Genomic DNA, 18893 nt, shown 5'->3' on the forward strand with positions numbered 1-18893 from the left:
AAATATTAACAAACCATAAAAATCAAGCAAAACAAGGACAACAAAACAACAGTGCATATAAAATTCTGTTTAGATGCTGTTGGCTGCCTAAAGAACCCCAGAGGTGGGCTGTCCTGGTTATTCAAAGAGAGACCAGTACAGAAGGCGTGGAAGTCAGACCAGCCCAGAAGTGAACGGGAGAGAGGCCCAGCCTGTAAGCGACTGGGGACTTCCATGAAGGGTGCCAGGGTCACCCTGATCAGAGCTCCAGCAGAGTTGAGGGGAAGAAGAAGTGACAGAGGTTTGGGGCCTGGAACACGGGATATCATTCCTGCAGCCGAGGAGGAGCTCACTCTCCAAAGCCACTGGCAGCCTCCTATGCAGGGGAGCCCTTCATGGGCCCTGGAGGCCAGGCCAGGAGCCTTGGGCTTGAGACCCAGGTGTGCTGCTTACCAGATGTGTGTCCCTGAGTGGGTTTCCTTCATTACAATGGGAGTGTCCATGCCTGAGTCCAAAGACTGTCATAAGGACAAGAAGCAGCCACATGCTGAGCCCCTGTGCACATTAGCATCATCTCCCAGGGGCATCTGTCCTCCCAGAACTTGTGCCTTAGAAGATGCACATTCATTAAAGGCAGTAATGACACAACCAAAGGCCCCTCTTGTTACAGGCCTGTGCTAAGCATGGCACTGTGCAGGCATCATCACATGGGATCCTCAGATCGGTACCATGTCTATCCCCCTTGTACAGATGGGGAATCAGGTTCAGAGTGGTCAGGGAGAGGCTGTACCCAGGCTGAGGAAAGGGTCAGAGGTAGGGGACTTGGGTCTGGGAAGGGATTTTGGGAGAAGGGGAGGCTGAGGCCTGGAGACTCCAGAGGGAGAAGGGGCCAACAAGAAGCTTTGCCCAGGGCCCAGCTTTGCTTAGGGTCTAGTCTGCTCAGAAGAGGAGGTCAAACCAGGTGGCCATGATCAACTCTCAGCCCCTCGACCTGGGACTGATGGTCAGTCATTGCTGTGGTGATGATAATATTGTCATATAATAGTCTTGATGATGGCATCACTGTTATTGTTGTTATTGTGGGAGAGGGTGCAGCCCACTCTGAGGCATGGCAGGGTCCTGGGGAGGTTTGCCTCTCTTCTTCTCTTCTCCTTGGGATCTGCTAAGCCCCATCCAAAACACCCACTCTAAGTGCACCCTGTCAGGGTCCCTGTCCCTGCTCTGGGCCCCTATCCCCAGAGAAACTCTACCCTGGTCACTACTCTCTGGCATCTCAGGACCCAGGCACAGCTGTCCAGAAGGCCCTGGCATGAGGCAGATCCCCAGCACTTGGTTTGGAATCAGGAAAATGCTCCCTGCCATGACAGCTTAGGTGGGGCAGGTCATGCCGGGGTCTATTCATCCTGTCTGCCTGCGGTGGCCTCCATTGAGTGCCAGGGCTGTCTGTGTGTCTTGGGAGCTGTCTTGTGGGCTGGGGTAGGGGTGAGGGTCCAGGAGTGTGTGTGTGTGCACGTGTCTTTGGTGGTGTAATTCTGCATTAGAGACCTGAGAGTCTGAGTTTCTCTGTCTGTGAGTATATCGATTGCGGACATGAGTTTTTCTCTGTGTCTATATATATATTTTAAGTGATATATTTCTGTGATATATTTTGAAGCTATCATTCCATTCTTTCCTAGCCTGTAGATTTTCTGCTGAGAAATCTACTGTTAGACTGATGGGGGTTCCTTTCTAAATTATTTTCTTTTCACTGGCCACTCTTAATGTTCTTTCTTTGTCATTGACCTTCTTTTTCCTTTTCCCTCCAGGTTTACTGGGGTCTAATTGACAAATAGGAATTGTATATATTTAAGGTGTACACCTTGATATTTTGTTAATAAGTACATTTTGAAAAGATCACCACACTCAAGCTAATTAACACATCCTTCACCTCACATAGTTACAATTTGAGTGTGTGTGTGTGTGTGTGTGTGTGTGTGTGTGTGGTGAGAACACTTGAGATCTCTTAGTAATCTCAGGGATATAACACAATATTGACTATAGTTACCATACTGTACGTTTGTCTCCATAACTTATTCACCTTATTATGGACAGTTTGTTACATTTGATCGCTATCTCTTCTTTCTCCCCATCCCCCAGCATCTGCTAAGCACTATTCTACTCTGCGTTACCGTGAGTTCATGCTTTTTTATTCTACATAAATGTGAATTTATGCAATATTTATCTTTCTCTCTGTGTTATTTCACTTAGCATAATGTCCTCCAGGTTCATCCATCTTGTCACAAATGGCAGGACTTCCTTCTTTTTTTAAGACTGAATAATATTCCATTGTGTATAAACACATCAGATTCTGTTGATGGACATTTAGGTTGTTTCCATGTCTTGGGTTTTGTGCGTAATGCTACAATGAACGTGGGGTGAGCATCTTTTCCTGTGCTTCTTGTTTATTTGTAGAAATAGGTCTTTCTTGAAGAATATCTTTCCTGTAGAAGTGTCTACTCAAGTCCTTTGACCATTTTTTAAATTGGATTTTTTGGGAGTTTGAATGTATTCTTTCCTTTTTATTGAGGTCGTATTGGCTTACAGCACTGTGTAAATTTCAGGTGTACATTATTATTTATCAGTTTCTGTATAGACCGCATCGTGTTCACCACCAATAGTCTAGTTCTCATCCATCACCATACATATGTGCCCCTTTACCCCTTTACCCCTTTAAACTTCCCCTATGGTAATGGCATTGACTTTTGAGTTTTAATATAATGTGCCTTGGAGCAGGTCTTTTTATGTTGAGATAATTAGGAGTTCTATCTTCATGTACTTGTGTATCCAGTTGCTTCCAGAAGTTCTCAGATATTATTTGTTTAAATAAGCTCTCTGCTCTTTTCTCCTCCTCTTCTGCTTCTTGGATACGCATCGTCCTTGTGTTGCTTTTCCAAATAGAGTTGGATATCTTTTGTACAATTTCTTCACTTTTAAAAATCTTAATTCGGGGCTGGCCCCGTGGCCGAGTGGTTAAGTTCGCGCGCTCCGCTGCAGGCGGCCCAGTGTTTCGTTGGTTCGAATCCTGGGCGCGGACATGGCACTGCTCATCAAACCACGCTGAGGCAGCGTCCCACATGCCACAACTAGAAGGACCCACAACGAAGAATATACAACTATGTACTGGGGGGCTTTGGGGAGAAAAAAGGAAAAAATAAAATCTTTAAAAAAGAAAATCTTAATTCTGTCTCCTCTTCCACCTGAACCATTTCTAGATTTCTATCTTCGATCTCACCAATTCTCTCTTCCACATTTTCTCTTTCCACACTCACTCTTTCCACATTCTCTATTTTCAATGCTTTGTACTTTATTTTTCATCTCATTAATTGTGGTCTTCATCTCCAGAATTTGCTTGGGTTTTGTTCAGAGTTTCAATCTTTTTGAAGTACTCCTTCTGTTCATTAATTTTATTCCTGAGTTCATTAAATGTCTTTCTGAGTTTTCTTGTAACTCATTGTTCCTTCATGACATCTATTTGAATTCTCTGTCAGTTAGGTTGAGATCTTCTGTGACTTCAAGTTTGGCTTTTGGAGAGATATCATTTTCTTTCTCTTCTGACATGTTACTGTAGTTCTTCACGGTGCTTGAAGAGTTGATCCTGGGCCGGCACATTTGTGGTAGTAAACACCTTTCTTATGTGGGTAAGGCTGTCATTACATTGATTCTGAGTTGCTTCTGGTTGTATTTGAGAGCCTGCACTTTCCACACTCCACTGCCCCTGCCAGAGGCATCATCAGTGCCCTTCTTGTGCTGCTTGTGTCTCCGAGGTTGCTGGTGACCTGCTGCCTACAATGTTGCTCCAGTTATAGGTGCTGCCACTGAGATCACCAGGTTGGGAGCACCTCTGTTGCTTTTTGAGTCATCTGGGTCTTGTGATCCCCCGCTGGCCCTCCATTGGCTCTCCACAGGCTTGGGTGCGCCTGGGGTTATCTTGGGGTCCTGGGAGAACTACTGCCAGGGGCACTGGGTTCATGGGTGTCACTGCTGCTGCCAGGGGCCTGGGGTCTTGTATGCAGCCCCTACTGCTGGTAGGGTCAGTGTCGGGGTGCCACCACTGTGGGCTGGGTCATGGGTACTTCTTCAGCTACTGAAGCCTCAGGTCTCAAGTGTCATGTGCCACTGCTTGGTGAGTTGGAGGGGCTGAGTCATGAGAACTGTTACTATTCCTGCAGCCTCTGGTCTCCAGCATCAGCATGCTTTTTGAAACCTCAAGTCAGGGCACCACCGCCCCTGCCAATGGTATCCATGTTTTGGACTGTCACTGCTGGGAAAGGGGGAGGGACCTGCTCTCCTGCCTCCTGGAGGTCCAGTCCACCCACCTTCAGAAGTATAGATGTATGGACCTCTCAGGCATTCTGGTGTGCTGTGCAAGAAATCCTTTGTTAGTCAATGGATGTCCTACAGGTTGTAACTTAGAGGGGAGAGACAAAGGGAACAACTCACTCCACCATGACACTGGAAGGTAACTTTAATTTGATAAACCTTTTAAAAGAAAATATTTTTAAATTTTTTTGAAATTAAAAAAAAAAATAAAATTGGCAAACTACAGCCCTCAGACTAGCTGACTGTTTTTACAAATAAAGTTTTATTGCAGCCAGGGGCAGGATTACAGTGGCCAAGTGAGGTGAGTCATACAAGTGCTAGGCTGGATACTGTATTATTTAAAATTTTGATATTTTCTTTACCATAGATTTTTGCATTAATTTTTAGTTTTTTTAAAAAAATAAGGCATTAAAATATTATTTACCTTGACTACTGAATTTGTCAGTGTCCCCTTAAATACCATGCCTGAGGCAAATGCTTCACTCACCTCACCCTAGTCCAGTCCCCATGCAGAGATAGTGAAGATAATAGACAGACTAATGATATGTTTTGGAGGTAGAGTTGGCAGGGCTTGTCAATGGTTAGCATGCGGGGTTGGTAGATAAGTTGGTAAGTGAGTAGATAGGAAAGAGAAGCAGTAAAGATTCCTACAGATTTTTGACTTGAGCTACAGATTGAACAGAGGATCTTTCACTGAGGAAAAACAAGGCTGGAGTGTAAATACCTCATATATTTCTTATGCAACAAAAATCAATACAAAATTTTTTAAAAAACAAAAAATGGCAGCAGGCCCCCTAAAAATCATGCCCGATTATGCCAAGATATGGGCTGCTATTTTCCAAAAGCACAGATAACCAAACCAGGGTCCTTGGCTCTAAGTCAGAGAAGCTGCATTTGGAACTCATTGTTGCGTCTTTTGTAACTCACAGAGTTGCCCCTCTGAAGCAGACCTGCATGAGGATGAGGAGTCAAGGTCCAATGGTCGTGGGTTTAACCAACAGGACAACAGGAGCTCCCACACTGGTCAAGTATTTTCAGTATGGTTTGGGAATGGGATTTAGTTAGGCTTTAAGGGACAGTCCTCACACAACCTGTACATGTCTGAAAGGTCTTCTCTCAGGGAATGAAGGGAAAGTTTCATGGGACTAAAGCTAAGAAAGGAGTTTCTTACCCAAGCCTGCAGAAAATGTCAATACTGAGAGAAGGAACAAGACGGAAAGGAAAGTAGGAAGGTATACACAAAAGGATAAAAAACAAGTTACTGAAGAGCCAGAAATCTAAGAGTCTTGGAGAGAGAAGAAGAACAGTGGGTCCATGTAGCTGGGGAGGGATCCAGGGCAATTACTCAAAAGACACACTGTTGTATGTTTCCTGTTCTTCTCTGCTAACAGAACCATGGTGAACAAGTGTGTTGACAACTATATGTAGTAATAAACACAAAGGCAGAATGACAGCTTATAAGGGGTTTGGGTCTAGACTCGGCATCTAAGATGAAAATCCCATGTCATCATACTACTCTTTTAAAAAATAATCTTTTTAAAAAAAATTATTTTTTAATTTTTTAATTGAGATTATGATAGTTTACAACATTGTGAAATTTCAGTTGTACATTATTATTTGTCAGTCATCTTACGGGTGCGCCCCTTCACCCTTTGTGCCCACCACCCCCTTCCCACTAATCTGTTCTCTTAGTCCACGTGTTTGTTTATCTTTCACATATGAGTGGAATCATACAGTGTTTGCTTTCTCTATCTGGCTTATTTCACTTAACATAATACCCTGAAGGTCCATCCATGTTGTTGTAAATGGGACAATTTTGTCATTTTTTATGACTGAGTAGTATTCCATTGTGTATATATATATACCATATCTTCTTTATCCAGTCATCAGTCGATGGACACTTACGTTGCTTCCACGTCTTGGTGACTGTGAATAATGCTGCAATGAACATATGGGTGCATAAGTCTCTTTGAACTGCTGTTTTCAAGTTCTTTGGATAGATAACCAGTAGTGGGATGGCTGGGTCATATGGTATTTCTATTTTTAATTTTTTGAGAAATCTCCATACTGTTTTTCATAGTGGCTGGACCAGTTTGCATTCCCCCATCAGTGTATGAGGGTTCCTTTTTCTTCACAACCTCTACAACATTTGTTATTTTTTGTCTTGGTTATTATAGCCATTCTAACAGGTGTAAGGTGATATTTCAGTGTAGTTTTGATTTGCATTTCCCTGCTGATCAGTGATGATGAGCATCTTTTCATGTGCCTATTGGTCATCTGTATGTCTTCTTTGGAGAAATGTCTGTTCATATCCCCTGCCCATTTTTTGATTGGGCTGTTTGATTTTTTGGTGTTGAGCTGTGTGAATTCTTTTTATATTATGGAGATTAGCCCTTTGTCAGATATATGATTTGCAAATATTTTTTCCCAGTTCGTGGGTTGTCTTTTTGTTTCAATCCTGTTTTCCTTTGCCTTGTAGAAGCTCTTTAGTCTGATGAAGTCCCACTTGTTTATTCTTTCCATTGTTTCCTTTGTCCGAGAAGACATGGTGTCCAAAAAGAACCTTTTAAGATTGATGTCAAAGAGTGTACTGCCTATATTTTCTTCTAGAAGTCTTATGGTTTCACGTCTTACCTTCAAGTTTTTGATCCATTTTCAGTTTATTTTTGTGAATGGTGTAAGAGAATGGTCTACTTTCATTCTTTTACTTATGGTTGTGCAGTTTTCCCAACAAATTTGTTGAAGAGACTTTCCTGTCTCCATTGTATGTTCTTAGCTCCTTTGTTGAAGATTAGCTGTCCATAGATGTGCAGGGTTATTTCTGGGCTTTCAATTCTGTTCCATTGATCTGTATGCCTGTTTTTGTACCAGTACCATACTGTTTTGATTATGACAGCTTTGTAGTATATTTTGAGGTCAGGGATTATGATGCCTCCCACTTCGTTCTTTTTTCTCGGGGTTGCTTTAGCTATTCTGGGTCTTTCATTGCCCCATATGAATTTTATGATTCTTTGTTCTATTTCTGTGAAGAATGTCATTGGATTTGCATTGAATCTGTAGATTGCTTTAGGGAGTATGGACATTTTAACTATGTTTATTCTTCCAATCCACGTGCATGGACTCTTTCCATCTCTTTATGTCATCACTAATTTCTTTCAGGAAAGTCTTGTAGTTTTCATCATATAAGTCTTTCACTTCCTTGGTTAAATTTATTCCAAGATATTTTATTCTTTTTGTTGCGATTCTGAATGGGACTGTGTTCTTGAGTTCTCTTTCTGTTAGTTCGTTCTTAGAGTATAGAAATGCAACTGGCCAATATGGCTGATGATCAGAGATACAAAAATCCTCAACAAAATATTGGCAAATCGAATACAGCAATACATTAAAAAGATCATACACCATGATCAAGTGGGATTTATACCAGGGACACAGGGTTCGTTCAACATCCGCAAGTCAATCAATGTGATACGCCACATTAACAAAATGAGGAACAAAAACCACATGATCATCTCAATAGACACAGAGAAATCATTCAACAAGATCCGGCATCCATTTATGATTAAAAAAAACACTTAACAAAGTGGGGATAGAAGGAAATTACCTCAAGATAATAAAGGCCAGATATGACAAACCCACAGCCAACATCATACTCAATGGAGAAAAACTGAAAGCCATCCCTCTGAGAACAGGAACAAGACAAGGGTGCCCACTCTCACCACTCTTACTCAACGTAGTACTGGAGGTTTTGGCCAGAAAAAGTAGGCAAGAAAAAGAAGTAAAAGGAATCCAAATAGGCAATGAAGAAGTGAAACTCTCGCTGTTTGCAGACAACATGATTTTATATATAGAAAACCTAAAAAGTCCATCGGAAAGCTCCTAGAAACAATCAACAATTACAGCAAAGGGGCAGGGTAGAAAATCAACTTACAAAAATAATCTTTTAAATAGCTCATGGATACTATACTATCTCTTGGCAAATCTGATCTAGTTAATTTTTCCTCCAGCATTGACACTGATTTCAATCTCTTTGGTTGAACACCCACTGAAGTAATTGGCTTGCCTTTGTTTTGGTTTCCCAAACTTACAGTCAATTCTGCCTAAGACAAAAGGTTATGTGTTCTGACTCCATGCTCAAGTTCTTGAAACTCTACCCAAAGATCCCTTAGGGGAGGTAGGTACACATATACATGTTGCCCAACCTCACCACAAAGTCTTTGTCTCTTTATGAGCTATAACAACCAGTGGATATCAGGTAGAGAATTAGAATTGGAGAAACTGAAGTTGTTCATTTATGCAATCTATGAATTCATAACAATGTCTTCTGGATAACATGCAAGATTCCCTAAAGCCCTGGTATCTGGAAGGGAACATAATGCCAATAAGACAGACACTGACAGAATTTAAGGAGATTTTCTTGGTCACATGGTTGTACCCTGAGAATCAGGAAATATCCCTAAGTCACCCAGATCTACAAAGAAAAGAGCTTTCACAGTGATTTTTTTAAGACCTAGGATTATAATCTGTGCCAAGTCCCTGGTCTCCAATTTCACCCCCCTCACAACACAATGCCAGAACCACCCACATCATTATGATGGGGAAACTGAGGTAAGAGGGGACCTGAGGCACCTGGAGGGCTGAAATTGGGTCACAGGCCTACAGGCAGGTGTTTAACAGATCTTGTGTTCTAATGCAAATATCAAACGATATAAGCAATCAAGGAGAGCTAAACATGGATTTAGGACCCTGCAGGATCAACTTGCCTTAAAGAAGTCAGTAGTCAAAGAGTGCAGAAATTGAGAGCAGGTTTGAAGGTCTCTATCTAATGTCATTTCCAATTCTGTGTTCATTGAACGTCTCCATACAGTAAGGGTGGTATCTGATCTCTACTGTGTTGGTCACTAGATCAGGAGAAAGGACAGGTTCAAAGAGCAGTCAGGTGTGAACTTTACCCTCAAGAAGTCCACAGGCTAATCAGAGGGCCAAGACAAGCATATGAATAACTAATGCACGGCAGAAAGTTCGCAGTTCTTTAGGAGAAAGCATTAGGAGACTCAGAGGACAGAGCAATCATTTCCAAAAGAGAGGGGCATATAAAGCATTGGAGGTGAACTCTGTATATGGGATTTGATTATGTGGAGGTGAGAGTGGAAAGAGCACTCAGAGCAAAGGAAACAAGTATAAATCAACCCAAAGGCTGGAAGAGAAAAAGCAAGAGGATGTATGGAGCACAGGACCAGTTTGGCTGAAGTATAAGGTGTGGAAAGAAAAGAACTGAGAGGTGAGGGTGAAGCCAGATGGTGATGGCCTTGAATATCAGAAAAGCATATGGCCTTTATCATGATAGTGTCACCCAGGGAAGTCCCTAAAACATTTTCCATGTCTAAGGCTCTGTTTTTAACTTGTACTGCTTACAGGAACCAACGCAGAACATTGCCAGATGGCCAAACTGTAGAAACGGTCCAAACCAGAAAGGCCCAAGATGGCAATGGGTGCCATGTGCAAAAAGAAAGGCACGCAAAAGGTGCTGTGTGCAAGAAGGGAAGTTCTGCACATGCCCCAAATCCCCTCCCCTGAGCGATGATGCAGAGACACCTCCCATTTCATATTCCATGAGAACCCTGCTCACCTTCCCTTCGGGGAGAAGGTCTTTTAGAACATGAGCTCTGCATCTTCCATTCATTGATCAATGCATAATGCTTCTGCTCTGCTATTCTGAACCAAGTCTCGCTCTATTGGTGTGACTGGCTCTGGGCAAAAGGACCCACTTACGGGTCAGAGTCCCTGAGGGCTCGGTAACAACAGCAGTGGGGAGCCACTGAAGGAGTTTTTTTAAGCAGGAAAATATGATCGTCAGAACAGAGTGCTAGAACATGAGATGATTAGACCAGGAGGCAGTGGCAGTGGCAGTTTAGCTCATTATATCCAGGATAAGAGTCCTGCACATTTCAAAGCCCTCTTGCTCTGCCATCTAAACCTGGAGAATTCCCTGGTACCACTACTTTACTTGGAGAAGCCCTGACTCCAAATAATTATTTGCTCCCAGCACAAGAGCAAGGAAAATATTGAGTACCGAGGTGGCTCTGGCATTAAACAGATAAGCTTTCAAACCTTAATTCTGCCAATGACGAGTTGTGACCTTAGGCAAGTCATTTCACCTGATGATACTTCAGTGTCCTCATTTGTAAAATGGGATAATGCTGTATTTTGTAGACTCCCTGAGGCACTTTTTTTTTACATTTCACTCTTTTAAAATCAGGAAGTGCCTTACAATCAAAGCATGCCCAAGTTTAAGTAGGATTGCTTTGCATTTTCTTGACGAGTCACAGAATAATGGTGGGACTCCTAATTGATGGCATCTTAGATTAACTAAATACAGTAACATCTACCTCCTAAGGTTGTGAGATTTAAATGAGCTCTTGTACATAGCATGCTTAGCTCAGTGCCTGGCGTGTAGCTGGAGATTAATAACAGTAGCCACCCTAACACGGGGAGGAGGCAGTAGGACACAGTGCTTCAGAGCCCACTGGCTAGATCGAGGTTCCAATTCCAAGGCTGCACTCACTGCCTTGGACCAGCTATTTCATGTCTATGAGACAGTTCCCTCGTCTATCAAAATGCCAGTCAATACAGGGTTTTTCTAAGAATTAAACTAGATATAATTTGAGGTGAAATTTAGCAATATCTCTCAAGATTATAAATGCACATGCCCTTTTACCCAGCAGTCAATTTCCAGGAATTGACCCCACAGATACATTGCCATACATGCAAGCTGTCATCACCACAAGGATAGCTATTGCAACCTAATTTGTAATAGCAAAAAGGTTGGATTTGGAGGCTGGTTAAATAAATAATGGTGCATCTATCTGATGGAACATTATGCTACCACTTTAAAAATGCAGCACTTCTATATGTTTGATATGGAAAGATCTTCAGTATTCACTGTTCAGGAGAACAAGCAGTGCAGAACATTGTGGAAAGTGTGCTTCTATTTATATAAAAGAAAGTATTTAGTATGTTTACATTTGTAAAGCACTGAACACAGTACCACATATATGGTGTAAGAAACTGAATATACAAATGGACAATGGCCAGATCACATATCAAAATAGAACTCTGACCCACAGTCTGCAGCAACCAGCCCAGGAAACCAACCCATTATCTACAGACCAGCCCAGGAAGCCAGCCTGCTATCTCCAAATCAGACTTGGAGGAAGTCAGACCGCTATCTCCAGCAACCAGCCCAGGAAGCCAAACAATAACCCCTGCAGCAATCAGCCCCAAATGGCCAGGGATTAATTAATAACTGACAGCTTCCCTAATTTTTGTCCCGCTTCTAACATAGGACCAACCAGTGACAGCCAAACATGCACCCCTAACCAATCACATAGGACGTCCACCTCTAGTTAGCCCGCCTACAGCTTCCCCATGCCAACAGCCTCCACTCAGGGGGCATCCAGATCCTTCCCTTCTCTCCACTATAAAGCTTTACAGTCCTCTGCCTGCCTGAATGTCTGCCAAACTGCAAATGATGGGGGCCGACTCCCTTGCTATAGCAAACTCTGAGTAAATAGCCTTTGCTTGTTCTCATTTGAGTGGTTTTTATTTCCACAGGTTAGTGCTTGACAACTAGCAATTCTTCTTGTTGTTGCTAGTACCAATGCAACAGAATTCAGATGTTTTTTCCCATTTCTCTTTAGACAGTGGATGGACCTTTAGCCAACAGATGTCTTGTGGGGTCTGGGTGATGTCTTTGGTGGAACTTTGTCTTTGAGCAATGTCTAGGGAGCTTGGCTCCAAGCAGCCTGTGTATTTCTGTATCACATGGCAACCTTCTGCCCTGAGTCTCTTCTAAACGTTAGACTAGTTCCCTGTGAGGGCCGGGGCAAAGGCCAGAAAGGAAACATTAGCAATAGCCCAACAACTCATGCCCAACATGAGGTGAATCAAGAATTAAATCTGAAATGTGATCCTGACCTGAAGATGTTCTCCCTCCTTCTGAGAACAATGTCCTCTCACTTCTCTAGGCTCTTTGGAATCAGGAGGAGCTGGCTGCTTCAGCTGAATCACTGAAAAGGAAACTTTTAAAAGGCAATAATGATAATGAAGATGATGATAACATTAATATCAGCAGCTTTTATTGACCATGTACTAGCACTTAACACACATTGTTTCATCTCCCCAATAAACCCATGTGGTAGAAACTCAGGAAACTGAGGCTCAGAGAGGTTAAGTAACTCGCCCAAGGACTCAGAAGTGGAACCAGGAAGAAAACTGGGTCTATTGGATTCCATCATACAATCTCTAAAATGCTGTGTTAATATCTAAAATACCTTCAAAATCCAAAAGTTTACTGACAACATCCAGGTTTATTGTTCAAAGCAATAAAAAGCTAAGAAAGGGGCTTCTGGGATCCAGAAGTAAAGGCCAAGCTATATATCCATTCAGTTACAGGGTGATTAACATGGTAGCTCCTAGATCCAGATAGGAACAGCTAAATCCTCTTCCAAGACTCATTAAGATAAAGGACTTGCTCCAGTTGAGTCTTGAAGCTAGTGATCCTCTCCCCTGGACATTTCCCCAACAGTCTCACTGGCTTTCTCATCTTCACACAGATTTTGTTTTTCCTTTCTTGGTGGCACAGGCCCTGTCCAGATTTCCCACCATCGCTCTACCTAGAAATCCAGGGACGTACCAGGAACTGCTTCCACACAAGTGTTTTGCCAGGTAACAGAAGATCTCTCCAAAGAGTCCACTTCCACTCATGGTGCCACAAATGAGACTAGGAATCCTCAATTTATTGAAATAGATCCAATTCTACCCTTCATTAAAGCATCCATCCTGTTGCCATTTAAGACAATAACTCCACTAGGTTGTGGGATTTTTTTATTCCATTGAGACTTCTGAAGTACACATCTTCTGGCTCCAAAGGAGTTAGGAATATAAAACCTAATTGCAATCAAAAGGTTGGATGTGTGAAATTAACTTGTAATCATACCTCCCTTCAAAAAGATAAACATTAAATAAAAATATATTACATGTAAAAAAAGGTAAACATTAAAGAAAAAGACCACCTCTCCTATTGGATATAGATCCTTCTGGAACTTTTTAAAATAAATGTATATCTAAACCTATAGCTATCCACCTATTTCTCCCCATGGAAATATATTCTTATTGTGGAGAGATTATACAGATGGTATCATTCTGTGTGTCATGGTGAAGCTTGCATTTTTCATTCCACACTGTACCTTAGAGCTTTATTCATGACAGTATGTGATCATATATCTTATGCTTTTTTAATGACTGCATCATGTTCCTTAGTATGGAAAAATTATAGTCTAATGAGCCCAGTGCCTTTCAAAGATACTTGGATTTTTTCCAAGCTGCTAAGATTAGCATCTTTCCATATACCCCAGAATTCTCTAGGGTACCTGCAAACTGGAATTGTTTATCATCATCAATAAAGATTAATGAGAAATCACAGATCCAAAGCACCAAGCATTGTATCAAGCCTCAGAGTTGGCTAAATAATCACTTCACTCTAAATTTCACTGTAGCTATGTGAACAAGGACATGTATTCTACAGAAGGAAGCACTTGTGGTAGGAAATGATATTAGCATATTACATTATGATTACATGAAGAAAGCACCTGACCTAGTTCATAGGCAATTTATGGAGCAGCAAAGAACACGTTATGTTCAAATATGGCATATCTTCATTCACCAACATGCCATTACCTTATGAAACATCCAGCTCATTTCTTACACTCTTAAAAGAAAAGCATTTAAAAATAGTCAACTCTCATTTGTGCCCTGAAATTAATGATAATACAAAGGCAAAGACATAATGGTGATTTTGGAATTGATTTAGAAACAGTTCTCCAACTTTGATCTTTCTTACTCTCAGGACCTGCCCAGGTACTCAGATATTACCTAATACAGATGAGCTTCCAGGTAACCACTTACTGGCCCTCTCATGTTCAAAATACACAGGGTCGGGTCACTCTGCCTCTATCTGAGACCACAAAGAGTTGTGCTCCAATCTTCTTCCCACATCTGAATTCTACCATTACCAAATCAAATACACATAAAATGAATTATGGGTTTATAAGAGGTGTTCACTACTATCCTATCTATGCTTGGGGCCCTGTGGAAATTTTTCATAATATCCAGAGACTTTGATCCCCGTTTGTAAAATAAGTGGCTCTCTTTCTATCCCCAGACTTCATAAAATTCGTTTCTGTTTTATAGTACCATTTCTGACACATCTTTCACACAGCTCAGGCTTTGGAGAAGTAAAGGAAACTCAGAGGGGTTTCTTCAGCAAGCCGGCTTTCTCCCATCAGTTAGGGCTATCATTTGACTGATTCACTCTTAACAGGAATGCCTCTTTTTACAGAAGAGTAAGTAAGAGTCCTCACGGAGGTTGATTCAAATGGGATGTCTGAACATATTATCTAATAGAATGATAACAAGAACATCACCTATCACTTAATGAGTGTCTCCTATATATGTGACAATATCTGCATCATTTTCCCAAGATTCTTCCTTACCACAGACCTACTATTGGTAAAAATATTCACCAAGTCTAAGAACAATTTTCAATGGCTTCAGCTACAGATTCAAGAGTCTGAAGCAGGGGCCGGCTCCATGGCTGAGAGGTTAAGTTCGCGTGCTCCGCTGCGGTGGCCCAGGGTTCGGATCCTGGGCGCAGACATGGCACTGCTCATCAGGCCACGTTGAGGCGGCGTCCCACATCCCACAACTAGAAGGACCTGCAACTAAGATATACAACTATGTACGGGGGGGGGAGGGGGGGGAACGGTTGGGGAGATAAAGCAGAAAAAAAAAAAAAGATTGGCAACAGTTGTTAGCCCAGGTGCCAATCTTTAGGAAAAAAAAAAAAAGAATCTGAAGCATTGTGAGGCTGCAGGAAGATCCATCAGCCCTGGGGTGATGCAGGATGGGAAACACAGCACTAAGCTGGACACCTATGAAGGCTACAGGCAGACAAACCATAGGCTGATGCTGATTTGCCATTCAGCCAAATGACTAAACTTGTCCAACCACTATGTAAACGCACATCAAAGCACCAGGCACACACTAAAAATGCAGCTAGGTGGATCTTAAACACAGCAAGAAAAAATGGCTTACACTGCTGGAACTTAAACTGCTGGAAATACCTGCTTCATGCCTGCGAGTCTCATGCAAAATTCAGAAAGAACTGGATGTTCCGGAGGCTGAACATAAGCATGGAACTCAGGTTCAATGTCTCCAGTTGATGTGTTCAGCAGTACTGCTGGAAATTCAACTACATGAAAGATGCAACTGACACTTGAATATGTAATTGTTAAATTAATGCTGTAATCACTCTAAATTAAACATAGATTACGATCATATAGCATTATTAAACAATCGGTTTCAGTAAAAGCATATTAAAATGACCAAAGTAGTGTGATATAATGATTATAATAAGGTTATGCCAAAGAGTAAGTCAAAGTATTGAAGCTATGAGTCTATCTACTTAAAATTCATGAACATATTTCCACAATTAAATTACGAAGGCTACACGGAAGTTGAAATATACTCCTTTTTTACAAAGGTATTTTTTTAGTTTCTATGCAATTGAGATTTCGTGTGTAACCCTAAAACAATTATTTTATGTGATGACACATTTAGGTATTTAGGTTCTTGTTCTTTTTTTGACAAATCAGGTTTTATAGCAAACTACCAATTCATAGACCATTTCGTTTTCTTAAACTAACCGTTGACTCATTTCTATCTATAAATCTTCAAGTTACTCATCAAGTGCTAGTCCTGGCCATCAGCAGTCCAGACTTACTTATTTCCTGGCTCTGGTGGTGTTTCCCATCATTCCAGCATGTCGACTCAAAATCAATGACAATTAAGTAGTCAAACAACTGCTCTGCAAAAGGTCAGGATATTGTTATGCTTTACCAGTGTGAAAAGTGCAGCTACAACATGTAAAGAAACTAAGCACACTACTTACTGGATTTGCTTCTTCCTAGATTTCCATTTGCTGGTGCAATTGACTTTCTCCTAATTAATGCAAACTGCCTGAAAACGTAAAACAACCCAATATGTTCAACAAACTCATTCACACTCCTGTTTGAATAGGCTAACAAACTAATGGTATAACCCTCATTATTAATGTATTGTGATTGAGAGGAAACCGAACTAGACTTTGAGGGCAAAAGACCTTGATTTATGTACCAACTGCCACCCTCTCTTGATTTTAGTAGTCAGTTTACCTGCATAAGTCTCAAAGTACACAATTGCAAACTTAGACTAATTCTTTCTGCTCCCCTTATTTTACAGTAATACTGAGGAACTCAAGTAATTGTAGAGGTAAAGATGCACTGAAAAGCTTCTTATTTTTGCCTCTGCATTTTTCAAGCCCTTGCTGTGCATACAGCACAGTTCTGACAAGACAGAGCAGGTCCAGTCTTCTAGGAGCTTAAAATATCTGGATAAAGAAACTACACATTCATGGTAATCTACTGGAAGGTAATATATGATAAAGGATCCCAAAGATGCAGAGTCCACAGAAAGGGATGAGCTTCCTGAGGTCTTAAGCATGGCGAGACCACCTTGATGAGTAGGCAGAGTTTTAGGCAGGCGCCTCCTGTTCTAGTTTTTTGTTTATGAGGTGTGATGGGGAGTTGGGAATAATAGCTGACATTTATCCATTGCTTACTACATAGCAGGCACTGAAGATGGCGACCTCATTTAATCCTCAACAACTGTACAAAGTAGTCACTTTTGCTACCTATATGTAATGGATGAGAAAACGAATTCGGTAATTTGCCAAAGAACACATATTTGGTACATGAATCAGGGTCATCCAACTCTGAACGGACGCTTTTCTCTATTACACCAGTTCTAGAAGTCGGAAACGTGCACAGCGTTTCCAGGCATCAGGCAGAAGGCCACAACGATCCACATTACGAGTTACACGGCTCACTAGGATGTGGTGGGGTGAACGGCTTCAAGGGTGCGCTGGGGGCTGCCTGAGACCTGCGACCGGTCTACAAGGCTCTGTCACGTCCAGTCGTTTCCCGAGGCCTAGAACGCGCCGACACGGGCTCCAGGCCACACAGTCAAGAACCCTGGTCCTTCCAACCTCGCGCACAGGGCGGCCTGAGGCTCCAGGCCGACACCTTTCAGCCGGGGCGTGAGAGCGCGGGTCGGAGACGCCGGGGCTGCAGAGAACGGAGGCTGACGCCGCGCGCCCCTGCCCAGCCTGCGGCGGACGCCACCGGGGGACTCGGAGCGACCCCGCCGGGAACTCCCTCGCGTACTGGGCCAGCCTCTTGGCCACCATTCCCGACACGCCTTTCGCTTCATGGCCCAATTGCCAGAAATCGCCGGAATCCACTTCCGGTCCGTTCAAACGCGGTGGGCCCGGGAGGAGAGTCGGGGCTCCAGGACGTGGGGAGTGGTTTTCGGCCCGGGGACCTGGCCGGCAGCGCCCCCTTCAGTCTTTTCCTACGGGCGGAGGCGCGTTTGCGCCCTTGGGGAACCGTCTGGAATCCTGCTTCCGGCGCGGAAGGTAAAACCGTTTGGCCTGGGGCGGCGCGGTTCGCTCCGCGGCGGGGAGCGCTGTGTGAACGGAAGTGGGGAGGGTCCGAGGGAGGCGGTAGCCGTGGACGCCCTGCTGCCCCCCGCTCGGGAAGCCGGGCGTCGGGGTTTCCTCAGCTCCCGCCCGTCTTTCTGCGCAGCCTCATGGAGCCCGAGAGGGGAAGGACCGGGGCGCTCCTCCAGAAGGGCCGGAAGAGGAGGCGCGCCCCGGGCAAGCACGTCAGGGCGGCCGAGGCGCGGAGAGCCCGCTCGGAACCTGAGGAGAGGCGGCCCGGAGCCAAGGTGAGCGGCGGGGCTGAGGGGGCGGCCCGAGGCGGTTCGGAGCTCCCAGCCCCTCGGCCCAGCGGCCGGCAGCGCCCGGTCCGCGCTGGACGCTGCTCAGGCGCCCCGCCCTCCGGCCTCTGGGAAGCGGCTCTCCCAGCTGTAAAATGGGAGTGACGGGGCAACGCCTCCCACCTCCGGGGAGATACTGGCGGGTTAGACCTGTGTAGACCTGGCGCACAGGACGGATGTTCACTCGGCAGACGTTGATTCGGGTGTTCCGTGTGCCAGGGATTGTTGTAGGTGCCGGGGACATCCCGGCGCACGGAAGCACGATTCCCTGCCCTCGTGCAGTTTACGTTCCAAAGGGGAGTCGCGAGGCTGCTGGTCGTCCCTGCCATTTGCTGAGAGCTGAGCATGGGTCGCTCATCCGTCAGTCGTCACCTGTGTCTTGTGGGCCGGGTGCTGGGCGCCGCCCTGAGCCCCTGGGCTGCAGCAGGGAATGGAAGACCACTGCTTAGGTTCCAGTGGGGAGAGACAGAAGATCAACAAAAGATACGATGTGTCATCCAGGATGCCGGACGGGAGTTAGTGCTCGGAAACAGATTTTATTGAAGGGGGATTCCTTTTTCTTTTTTTTTTTCTTTTTTGTTTGCTTATCAGATTGGCAAAGAAATTTTTTAAAGGTTAATGTG

General features: G+C 43.6%; 1 protein-coding gene across 1 annotated transcript in view; it reads left to right on the top strand.

Annotated features, from left to right (window-relative positions):
- Positions 1-18893, top strand: part of LOC124241981 (uncharacterized) — a 136257-nt gene that overhangs the window by 34437 nt on the left and 82927 nt on the right. The window contains exon 2 of the mRNA XM_046666401.1: positions 17372-18219. Within this exon, the coding sequence (XP_046522357.1) occupies positions 17372-18219 (848 nt within the window). The remainder of the gene's footprint in view (positions 1-17371; positions 18220-18893) is intronic.

This window comes from Equus quagga, chromosome 7, assembly GCF_021613505.1.
Source record: "Equus quagga isolate Etosha38 chromosome 7, UCLA_HA_Equagga_1.0, whole genome shotgun sequence".
Taxonomy (NCBI): domain Eukaryota; kingdom Metazoa; phylum Chordata; class Mammalia; order Perissodactyla; family Equidae; genus Equus; species Equus quagga.